Here is a 12,807-nt window from a genome sequence, read left to right as displayed (position 1 = left end):
CACATCACCACTTAACATCTCCTTATCTCTGAAAATCTCCCTCCTTCCATTAATTCAAACCTGTTCTGTATTCAATTTCTGCATACACTGGGTAGGTGATAACCCTGTTCAGAGTTGCAGTCATCTTCTTCCTGTTAACATTCACAAACAGCCACCAGAAAGAAAAGCACAAGAAGAAAAATATATAGCAATATAATAGTAATATCTAAATCCTGATACTTGATAAACACAGGCACACGGGCACGGTGGTTACCAAATAGAAAATGAATATTAGTAAGAAACTGGAGATAATACTCCCATTTCTCCTTACAAGTAGGGATTCATTACAATATTAGTTCTTAAAACCTTCAAATAATTCACTATTTTTACTTAATAAAGAAGCCATATCGACAAATTTCAGTCATCAGGAAAAACATTTATCCACAATTCCTGCATCAATATTTTGAAAAGCTGCGTAATTTCGCATTCCCCATCTCTCTCTAGCATTCCCCATGTCTCTCCAGAAGCACCACTACTCACTCGAAAATCAGTGCTGCGTTATCCTCTCGTAACTCTTTGAACCACCAATTATCTTCACAAAAGTTTCCATGCTGCAGCAGTAAGGAAACAAAGAATGAATGAACTTTCAAATACAAGTGCTATAAACTTAATTATTAACATAACTATAGACAAAATGGCTCAATAAGAAATATGCCATATACATCTTAACACAACTAATATTTGCATTAAGGTACTCAAATACAAGTAAGGCCATTCAAGTTCTTGTCAGTTAAATCCTAGAACAGGGTTAAATCTAAATTACTCATCCAACCTTTCTAAGCATGAAATAAACCACAACTAGCATTACCTTTCATCTATGGTTGCAAACATAATTGTCACAATAGTAAATGCAAAGTAAAATTCACTCAATAAAGATTTTGACTTATCTTAAAGACTTGTGAACCAGAACTATAACATCCTAAGCAGCTTCAACCAAAACATAACAAAGTATATCATCACACATCCGGAAGTTATTGTATTAAAATAACAAGATTTGGAACAAAGATTGAGGATTCTTTATCCTATCATGTGATGATATAGTAGGTGTAAGAATTAATAAAGAACTCCCAACACATATCCCACCCAAATAATACGGCTTGTTTAGCTGTCAAATCAGCATTATCAGATTGACTTTTGAATAACAATGATGCGTTGTTGTTGATGGTAACTACAGCATGACAATGAAGGTTGACGTTGACAAGTAAGTAAGAACGCAGTGTACCCATAAAGAACGGCAGTGGGTAGGATCATAGGATTCCGTATGGGCATCTCAGCAGTAAAATACACGGGAAAACATGGTTACAGGCTTGGTTCAACAATCCCATAATCAAATTATTCTAACCATAAAGATCTAGTGAGCAGTAACTCTGATCTTATGGCCAAGGACAAAGCTACCTTATGAGGAAGGCAAGCAACTGGCCCCCTTTGATTTGAGGGGAACTTACAAAACAATTCCATTTAGTTCTTTTAAAAAAAAATAAATAAAAATATTCAAAGAAAAAAAAATCAAAAAATTCAATGCCTTCTTGATAAATAACATTTGCCCCTGACTGAAAGTTCTGGCTTCGCTCCTGCTTATGGCAGATGAAAAACACGACCGACAGAAGGTAAAAGATTGCGCACATTCTCCCTGATTAATTTACCATAGGATTTCTAAAATCTAAAAACAGAACTCTATTATATTGAATGTCACAAGCTACAAATTGCTGCAATAGAAATTCTGTTCTGCATCATCTGATAAGCTCAAGTCTAATTTGCTAATTGCTATATTAATTGAGCTAAAAGAAGGTGGAAACGGTAATTAAGTGATATGCAAACTATCCCATGTACAGCTTTAATTAACCGGAAATATGGAAATATCCATAGAGATGATAATACTGTGCTCAAAAGTGCAGAAAATTTCTAATTTTCACCAAGCTAATAGTTTCATTTCGGAAGACCTCGAAGCTACATAGAAAGAAAGACTAAAGAGATGCAACCAGGAGAAGGGTAATAAAAACAATATAATACCCAGACAAAATAGAAAATAGAAAATAGAAAACAAAACACGTATATATCATATAAACGAGGCAATCTAACAGATGTTTCTCCAAAAAGTACAGACAAAAATTAATTTACTTACAAGGAATGTCCTTTCGAGGAGACGGAGGGGCCAAGGCGTAGCAAAGAAGAGAACGGCCTAACATGGAGATTGTAGAAACAATCCCAGCCACATAAAACACCATAACCAAACCAAGAACCCAAGGCATCAACATAAACCCAATAAAGAACGTCACCGATCCACAAAGCATCAAAGCCAACGAAATCCCCAACATCAAAGACGCAAACCCCGCCGGTGAGATCTGAGTGGTCGCCGATGACCTTCTCCTCACCGTTGAATCCGACGGCACCGGCAAAGCTTGGTCAGATAACGGGATCGGCGAAGGCGGTGAACGTAGCAGGTTGAGAACCAGAGAGGATAGCTCGTAGAAAATCCTTGATTGCTGATCTTGCTGTTGACTTCTCATCATTTCTACTTTTCTTTCTCGAATTGAGAAAATTAAAGGCAAAATTCAAATATAACCAAACAGGGAAATTTTTCAAAAATCTTATTGATCTAATCCTCCTGTATGAAATTTTTTCCTTTTTGAAATTTTTATTGCTAAAACGAGGCGAATGGATAAACACAAAAACTTTTATCTACAACGCTGGTTGATTGGAGAAGGACTTATCAATTTAACCTTCTGCACTGCACATCTTATGGCAAGAGTTCTGATAGGCAAAGTTTTGTTTGTTTCTCAGGAAATTCTTTGACAGTTCTAGAGAGAGAGAAGAGAGGGAGAGGGAGAGGGAGAGAGAGAGAATGATTACGGAGAGAGAGAAAGTGACGCGGCGGCTGTTTCGATTAAAGTTTATGCATAAACGTTTTATACATAAATTTTCCTGGCAAATTTTATTTGTAACGTTTGGATCGAGAGAAAATGGCAGAGACAGATATATACATGCACGAAGATATATAGCTTTATCCGGAAGCAATCGGTCCTTTATTATTCACTAATTTTTTATTTTCTAGACCTCACTGCAAGATAAGCCCACGTGTAACGTAGCGCGTGCAGAGAACGCTCTGTGGATTAGGGTGAGTGGGGCAAGGATGACGTGGGACCTTATCAGCGGAGATAATAATGATCTCATGTAATTGTTGTGTTTGTGTGATAGCGCGTGGGTATGATTAGGAGTTGTTGTGAATCTGTTAATTTGGGGAAATTAGTAGAGGCAATAACGTAAAATTTTGTACTTTTACGGCATTGATAAATAACTAATTTCAGACAATACATACGACACCGTAAGTTAGTTTTAAAAAACGTATTTCCAAAAATATCCCTATTCTCAATCCAGCAGAAAACCTAACACGTGTACCTCAATGTAATCATAATGAGGCTGTCTTCCACTATTTCGTGCGATGTACTGTCTTCCTATTTTAAACAAAGTAATTAAAACGTGTTGGTTAAATATTATCAACACAATAAATTTTATATTATTAGTCAATTTTAAATTTCTTTATTGTGGAATTTAAATTTTAAATATCACTATTATTAATGTTTAATTTTGCATTCTTATTGAAATTGTACTTGGAAAATATTATATTCTATTCAATATGTTAATTAAAGGTTATTAAAAATATTTTAATAAGATGCATTCACGATAAAATACGTATTTTTAATTGTGCGAAAAATCTCTGCAAGATTGAAATTATATTTATATATAAATTTATTTTAAAATGTTTTATAATAACATGCAAAGGTTTTTTGCAACATGTGACAATTTTCTTTTCTTCTTCTTTTCTACACATTAAAGACCTCTCATGAATCTATTTGTCAATTTCTAAAAGATCCAAAGGGCATAAATATATATAAAAAAAAAAGAGTAAAAAAACCAGAAAAAAGCATAAAAATTCCATGTTCAATGTGTGTGCATAAAATGCCATGCAAGAACTGATATTAGTAGCATTTCGTTGTCAAAATTACACTTTTTTCTACCTTTGATCACTATCAAGCTTTAGTCTTGCAAGACAACAAGAACAGTGAATGAGAAAGGATTTGACACATACCTTCTAATAATGCACACACGTAAGTCTAAAAGTCCGCTTGAGTGTCTCTGTCTTGCTGCTTGATAATATCCAGCGCCTTCAACGAAAATATTTTTATTGATTTTAATTTTTTTGCTTGCAAATTAATTAGTATTATAACTTTTTTAACTGTAATATATCATAATTTTTTAAAATTTGTGAAATATTTCACAACTGAAACTAATTATACATGTAACTTAAGAGATATCTTCTTCTAGAAAAAAAAAAAAGCTTAAAATAATCCAAGCATCCGCAAGAACTAGTTAATATTTATTTTAGTCTAATGAGATGGTGGGGTGCGTCATATTTTTTTTCGATTATCATATTAACTGTGAAGTAATAAATTAAGGCAGTTAATGTAATTTAATTGGATTTGATTAACAGAGCAGAGAGAGCCTCAACATCCCTTCAAAGTGTAATTAATAACTTTCAAATGTTCAAGAGCTATTGCCATTTATAGCTTCTGTGTAACGATTGTTTAGATAGTTGTATAAAGATTTTTAAAAAATTATTAAATAATTTTCAATTTAAAAAAAAAGATATAGTTGATTAAATTAAATTTGTAATTATAAGACAAATAAACTCAAAAAAAGACTTAAAATAACAAAAACACTCTATCTAGAATATAAAAAAGAAAGTGTATCTGTCTCTGATATTGACTAACACATTCATGTAAATGTATTTTTAATAATTGAGAAAAAAAAGTCCAAAATAGCAAAATTGTTATTTGGTTTTCACTTTTGCATCATCTTCTTTGAAAATAAGGTGCTTTTGTTGAGACTTACAAGGAAGGGCATCAAGCGGTTTGGTGAAGTCTCCGTGCGAAACATGACATAAAATATATTCTAAATATTTAAATTTCAAGGTTCTGTGCGTTACATAATACTCAAACGCTTCAATAACATTATCGGTTTCTTTTTCTTTTTGAATTAAAATTAAGAAATAAAAACAAGACGAAAATGAAAGGTGGGAACTCATTTAATTCCACGTATAGAAACTAGAGAAAGAACTTCAAAAGAAATATTTTTATTTATACAAAATAAAAATTGCCATAGAGTAGGAAGAAAAAGAAATACATAAGGGAAAAAGAGAACGAAATTTATTTTTTTAGTATTAATCACGTGTATTCTCAATTTATGGACTAAAACTAAATCATGTTTGTTATTTCACTTAAAAAAAAAAAGAGCGTCGAACTACTCATCCCAATAATCATTGATAGAGAAATGAAATTTTAATAATTGAATCTCTCGTTGTAAAAATTTAAATATCGAATCTTAATTTCTTATTTACATTAATTTATTTCTTATATATCAATTGATTTTAATAATTTGAATCTCATAAATACACTATATGGAAAAGTTTTATGCATAGATGTTCTTTCAGTCAACTAAGAATGCATTAAATAATTAACTGGTTGACAAGAAAAAATGTAAATAAATGTCATGGGAAATGTATGATCATCAGTTTAGATCCAGAACTTAAGGCTAAAGGGTTAAAAAAGCAAAAAGAAAGAATAGTTCTCTGTCAAAGCTACTGTAGTAGAGTTTCCACTTGCATTGCCACCAGCCACCGACTCCACTGGTAACCGATAAGACGTTAGATATTAAAAGAGGGTTCCCTTGCTAATGCAGTCCTTTTTTTCTTTCTCTGTATTGTCAATTTGAAATTTTTGTTTTTGCTGTTGATATTAAGTTTTATGTTTAAGATATTGTCAATTAGAATTTGACATGATTTTTGGTTTGGAATGTGACATTTTATAAAATCAAATAATAGAAACAAAAGAAATATCTAAGAGATAACAATTGTAAACCCCATGTTTATATATAAAGCGATTTTACATGATAAGTTTCAAACACACACACACACATATATATATATATATATATATATATATATATATATATATATATATTAAATTGGTGTTGCATGCTAAATTTTTTAAAAATGACCGTTTTGATATTTTCATTTATGCTAGTCTAATCACAAGTTCCCATGTAAGCGCCCATTTGGAAATGAGGCTTCACATGCATAAATTTATGTACGCATTGGTGTTAAAGTTGTTAGGGTTAGGATACGGACTCGGGTTTTTAAAGCTCTTCTACTTGTATTTGGGATAATCTATTGGGCCTACGGTCCACTTCCATTCCAATTTGTTGTTAAACGTCAAAAATTAAGCAGAAAGGCTCTAATATAAGACACACTGCAAACAAGCCCAAAGATTACACATGCTAAAATGTAACCAGCAAGCCCAAATACTAATCAAAAGCAAGAAATCAGCTTTTCCTTTCTTTCTTTTTCTTTTTTTTTTTTTCACAAAAAGGAAAAAAAAAACTTATTCCATGGAAGATTACAAGTTGAAACTCTCAAATCCTAATCAGTCAAATTAATAAAAAAAATATAATTATAGGAAAAATGGGGAAAATTAAAGCTTGAATGGATGAGTTTAAACACTAAGAGCTAAGATCTCTGGAATGTTTGGTTACCAAACAAAACTCAAGCCTACGATAATGCATGCAATGGAACATGTCTACTGTCTCGTCTAGCCGGCCTCATCCCTTATTATATTTGTAATCTTCCAAGCGGTTGGGCTTGTTGCTTTTCTCTTTGTGATAAAAAATGACAGTAGAATGTACAACATAGAGAACAGGCTAATATTTTCTACACATTTTTTCTAAAATTTATTGGAAACATAATATTTTGCATTATGCAACTTAAAATGAGCATAGAACAATGAAAGGTTCCATTTTGATCAAAGAAACTGGAACCAGAGTGCTGAGATAGTCAGGGGATGTACTTCAAATAATATGGTAGACAGAAGCAAAGAAGCAAATAATAGAAATAGAAGCAATGGGCACGTCACTTGCCAGAAAGAAAAAGAGAATGCTTCCTGTTTAGTTGCAACAATTTCGCACCTTATTCCCATCACATCTAGCCTTGCTAGCTGATTGTGGAGAATTGAACAGATCGAGTTCTGGGCGACTGCCATGCTTTTTCATCAGCTCAACATCGGTCTTCGTTGCTTCAATCTGCAAGTAAAAATTAAAGTTCTGTAAGTTTCAGTTTTTCACATATTTTTGCTGGATACGATTTTCTTACTCTTGTAATTTCATATTCTTTGAATTACCTCTTTCTCTAGAAGCCCATTTTCCTCTTTCAGCTTATTTTCCTGTTAATAGCTTTATTTATCAGCAACATCCAACACAAAATGGCCTTCAATATTGTTATAAACGTTCATGACCTCATGCGGAAACAAATTCGTTGTGCGCATGATTTCTATACTAGCCAATCTCAAAAATTTTACTATGATGTTGCCTTTTGGGATAGGAAAACAAACTCTGTACTTGATATATCCTATATCATACACCAACACACACGAATAAAATACAATTATGCATTTACTTTCTGGTTCATTTTCCTTGATTTCTATATACAGTTCATAATTTTTTATAATAAGTGCAAAGAATTTACCCTCTTAGGGGAGTTAGGATGAAAAGACAGGAAGTAGAATTAGGGTATTTGTTCACATCTTTATTTGATTATTTAGAATCAACAAGGACAAAGCATCATGCCTAAATTGTAATTCGGATCAGGAATTACAGCAACAAACTGCATTGCAACTATTGTACTAACTTGTCAAACTTTACAATCAAGTTTCAGGTGTATGGAACTGGTTAACCCAGCTTTACCAGGTTCAACTAAATAGGTTATGTAGATGAAATTCAAGTTTAGGAAGTGAACCTAGGCATTCTATTGTAAACTAATCATGTATAAAGTTTCAGACAATTTACTCTCATCCTGTAACAAGGGAAGAATAATTGAACTCAATTATAAGAAGATTGAATAGGGAAAATCCAATCACAGGAAGCAGAAACATGTTCAAGTAGAGATTAAATCGATTTGATACCCTTTTGTGGAGGGCATGTAGAAACTGAAAAATTAGTTCTGTCTGCAAAATTTATGCAATGAGAATAGAAGTAAAAATACAGAAGATAGCATCTGAACAAAATAACTTTTGATGATAGACAGAGAAATACAAAAGAAAAGTTCTGTGCTAGACATTTTTTGCAAAATATTAGGATAAATATCATCATCAGGAAAATGGAAATAAAAATGTCCATCTTTGTGAAATAAGTGATGGGTCAGATAGAAATCTGTCAAACTCAAAAAATCAAACTCATTCATCTGGTGTTTTAGCTAATTAGATAATAATATACGCTTAGGAAATATTACCAGCCTAAGTTGATACCAAAGTTTACTTGCTCATGATACTACATAATTGCAGGCCTACCAGCTTCCAACAAAGAACTGTTTGTGTGATCCAGGAAATAGCTTTATAAAAATATGCAAAGCATAGCAATTTCTCTGCTTAATGATCAGAGGACCTTGTTTTCTCTTTAAAAACTAGATGCTGGTTCGAGAACTTTTGTCTACCAAGTCATTTTGAGTGTCTAAGCTTATCAATCCAGTTATTGTGGTTTTGTTGATTTGGAGTAGCAGAAGGAAGATTGTCAAGACGGAAAATGTTTTTATGGATTGGACCAACATATGGTATGAGATGTTGAAGGCTGCAAGTATTGTGTATCGTATCTGATGAGTATGGGGAATTGCTTTATGCAAACCAAGGAATTAAAAGATAAAGATGCAAGCATGCAGTAGACAACTTGGTATAGTTCACTTTGTTTCTTGTTATCAACTTATGAAGTCGATTTGAAATAGAATTAAAACCAGGTGTTGGGTCATCAAAGTTCTGTCACCAACCTTTTTAGCCCTGATACTTTTTAAGGCAGAATATAGATGATTTTCGAATTTTATGAGATCAGTCACAGAAAGCTGGGCCTGTTTCAACCTAAATGATAGTCAATTCACCATTTGATTTGAATTTTACCATTTGGGACATACATATAGAATAACTAAAATACTTACGTTTCAACTATTTGCAGCAGCTCCGCATATGAATTCAAGTTAGTGTACTCCACCTGATAGATCCTTGTGAAAAGTAGTCTGCAGGTAGTTGAAAAATATATAATGCAGAATCATAGAAGGTTACAAACAACCAGAAATACTAGAAACCTACAAATTAAAGAATTAATAGTTGAATGTCTACTTTGTTTCATTTTCCTTATCAATGTGAAAAACAAATTTAAATCTCACAGATACTAACAGGCAGTGTCAAAAAGCAACTTGTTAACTTTGAATCAATAGCGTCTTTGTCCCCTTCAAGATGCCTCTTCTTGTACTCTTGGACAATCTTAGCCACACTGATAAACAAAAACTAACAACATCAACCTTCTTAATTAAATATAACAGCAATTAAAGTTCTAACAAAATGCTGTATATCTGTTCAGTGAACAAATAGCCAGCAGAAAAAAAAAGAAGCAATTAAATTAAGCACTAATTATCACAAGAAATCACATCATTCCAAGGAAAGGAAAAGACAAAAAGAAACTTTCACGATTCACCATTCTCACAAAACAATCCAATGCTGCTGATGATATTTCAAAGATTTTATATTCATAATTTCCAAAACAAACACCCTAAAATCAAAACTTAACTTTTTAATAAAAAAAGAGGCAGTCCTACGCATCCAAATAGTACGGAAATCTAATTAGCAAGTTCTGTTAAACTGTTCGCATCCAATCATGTCCAGCGTGCAGAAACTTGGATGGTGTCTGCTTTTCAAAGAAAAAGACACTACAGCTTTACAAAAAGAAGAAATCAACACAATGGAATTTTATAACATGACCTCCTTGTCACTAATCTTATTCTGTCACAAGGTCACCCCTTTCATTAAAATCATTATCGCCCCCTAGAATGACAAGAAATTCGTAATTTTTGCAGTATCCTTAAGATGAATTCTTCGGTTACTTATGTGAATAGGAATTCTTTTTAGGTTACGTATGTAGTCATTAAGATGAATTTTTTGCTAATTATTTGCTGAAAAGTCTGGTTGTGGGATGGAAATAAGTAGGAGAATGCGATCAGCTGTTAAAAGATTCAGTTGTGTATTTCTATTTCGGTAAAAGGGCTCATCAACTCGGGCAGACTTTTCTTTTTGGCATACGGAAGACTTGGATGGAGGGTGCATCTCGGCTGAAGTTGAGGGTGGGTTCAATATAGTGGTTGGGGTAAACCTTCCTGCACAGTTGTACGCTCAGCTGTAAACGAAGATTTTGGCGTTATCACCATGTCCTCTCCAATACAGTCAAATATAATTGCAACTATCATTAATTTGGTGGATTTTGAAATTCATAGCGTTTCACCTTTTATTGTTTAGTTGGAAAACAATATTCATGGAATTGAAATGTATTTTTAAAATAAAATTAAGTGGTTTAAATAGAATTGGGAAATCTCACATTTGAGATGATATTTTTATTTCATCTGAAAATAATAGGACGCAGACCATGATAAAATTTTTTATAGGTTGATTTATTTTTTTAACCAAACAAATGAATCTGGCAAATCCATAAATATTTTAATTTCATTACTCAAATCTATCAATTTAACGTAAATATTTTATGTTAAGAGACTATATGCACCCTTAATACATTTTTTTTTTTAATTTTTACACTTCTCAAAAAAAGTCTAATCTAGTTAATTATCTAAGTAGAGAATTTAAGTGAAAATTCTCAAATTCAAATCTTTTTTTCAAATATAATAGTCTTTGTAATTCAAAATATTAATATTTTGGTTCATTTCACCTTTTATACTTAAAAAGAAGAAATAATAAAAAATATAAAAATAATATTTATCAATAAAACAAATAGAAGTCTAGTTATACCAAAATAAATATTGTCACGAAAAAGAAAAAAAAAAAAGAGAGAATAATTTAATGTTATTATTTATCCTATTACAACAAAGTGGAAATCAGGTTCCTTTCAAAAAAAAAAAAAAAAGTGGAAATCTAGTTATAACCGGAAAGGAAAATAACTAACTATTGCAAGCTCATCCGTTGATAAATGTTTTTCCTGTGATGAAAAGCCAACTCAGCAAGCAATGGAATGGAATCAAGAGAGAAACAGCTCTGCAACTCAGTTTCTAGAAAAGCCAAAACCAAAATTAACGAAATCCAGAGCAAAAGACAAACGACCAAACAATAGATGGTACTAGAAGAGCAAGAAGCCATGGGACTCCAGCGATTTCTAGAAAGCCAAAAATCGGAGAAGCACAGAGAGAGTTAACAAATTACTGTATTCTTCGAAGCAAAATCGAGAGAGGCATCGAGAGCTCTTGCGGCTGATAGTAAGTCAATAACAAAGAAGAAAACGCTGTACCCGACAGCGCAAGCTTTCTCTGATCTGAAGTGAAGTGAAGAAGGAGCTCAAAGTATAATATAATAATCCAAACGCACTAAAATATCCATTTAATTTAATATTAACTTCTAGCCGTCAGGTGCAAATATAAGTGCAACGGAAGACACAGTACTCTAGTAGAAAAAGAAATACTATTATATAAGTTGACTAATAAATCAAACATTTGATAACAGAGATGCAGATTGTACTGATCGAATTAATCCCTTGGAAAAATATAATAGAATTATATAATATAACATTTCTGATTAAAGAAATCGGGGAATTCACAGAGCTTAATTTTAAGAAAGACGAATGCTTGTTGATAATGAAAGAAAAAGGCTACTTGCATTTTTGGGGTTAGACAGCTCAGTTGTAGATGCTAATTTACGACATAAGAGTATTATCTAATATTCTGCAGGTTTTTTCCAAGGAAACAAATAGAAACAGAAAAGATGAGGTAAAAAAGGACGCGTACCTACCGCTGCTACAGAATTCATAAAGCCGTCCTCCAGTGGAGAAGACGATGACACCGATTTCAACATCGCAGAGAATGGGGAGTTCACGAGCCTTTTTAATCAATCCGTTTCGCCTCTTGGAGAAAGTAACATGGCGGCTGCTTCTGTCTTCGATCCGCTTCATCTCCACCTTCCTCCGGCCCATAATGGATCAATACATTTATATATGGCTGGCAATTGATAGTGATTGTGGTTGTGGCCGGTTTATAGATGGTAGCCGACGATAGATAACAATAATTTTTAGTTATTTATTGTAAAACTTTAATAAAGATTATTAAAATAATAATGTAAAAATAATTTTTAAAGATGTAATTATTTTATCATGTATTACATTTTCGGTGAATATATTATTTTTTTATTTCAATAAAAATGCTATATAAATAAAAATATTAGTTGCATTGTTATATTATTTTTAAATAATTATAAATAAAATGATTCCATTAAATATTAATTTTTTAAAAAATAATATTATTAATTAATATAATAAGTTACTAATTAGTTAGAAGGTAATAGAAAAATACTTTAAATTAGATTAATGGACGACTAGTTCATATTTCTATCAGCTCTCAGTAAAATTTTTACCAAATAGGTTTAACTTAATGTTTACATCTTTTTTTCTTCAGCTTTTACTTATTTTTTTCCTTCTTCTTTTTTCTTGCTCTTATCTTTATTTGTTTTTTTTTTTTCCTTTTCCCCTCGTCTTCTACTATTTCTTCTTTTTTCTTTCTCTTTTTTTTTTCCCTTCATCTCCTTATCATTGTAAAAAATATAATATATAAAAATGAATTTTATATGGAAGGGCAAAACTGTCCATGTATTGTTCATATGAACAAAATCATTTTAGTATATAAATATATAA

At 31.9% G+C, this 12,807-nt stretch overlaps 1 protein-coding gene and 1 pseudogene across 2 annotated transcripts; both read right to left on the bottom strand.

Moving 5' to 3' along the window:
* Positions 1-431: 431 nt before the first annotated feature.
* On the bottom strand, positions 432-3,013 carry LOC149497274 (uncharacterized). Its single transcript, XM_089719823.1, has 2 exons — positions 2,162-3,013; positions 432-590 (listed from the first exon to the last, which is right to left on the bottom strand). Exons 1-2 carry the CDS (start codon positions 2,547-2,549, stop codon positions 574-576), a joined length of 405 nt encoding a protein of 134 aa, XP_089575949.1. The 5' UTR covers positions 2,550-3,013; the 3' UTR covers positions 432-573.
* Positions 3,014-6,821: 3,808 nt separating this feature from the next.
* On the bottom strand, positions 6,822-12,162 carry LOC119370893 (MADS-box protein FLOWERING LOCUS C-like; annotated as a pseudogene). Its single transcript, XR_005178447.2, has 7 exons — positions 11,909-12,162; positions 9,334-9,402; positions 9,056-9,130; positions 8,903-8,990; positions 8,049-8,090; positions 7,269-7,310; positions 6,822-7,170 (listed from the first exon to the last, which is right to left on the bottom strand). The product of XR_005178447.2 is annotated as an MADS-box protein FLOWERING LOCUS C-like (transcript).
* Between the last annotated feature and the right edge of the window lie 645 nt (positions 12,163-12,807).

Source organism: Jatropha curcas, chromosome 3 (assembly GCF_041381405.1).
Source record: "Jatropha curcas cultivar XTBG-Jc1 chromosome 3, XTBG_Jcur_1.0, whole genome shotgun sequence".
Classification (NCBI taxonomy): domain Eukaryota; kingdom Viridiplantae; phylum Streptophyta; class Magnoliopsida; order Malpighiales; family Euphorbiaceae; genus Jatropha; species Jatropha curcas.
This window is presented reverse-complemented; position numbering and strand designations above follow the sequence as displayed.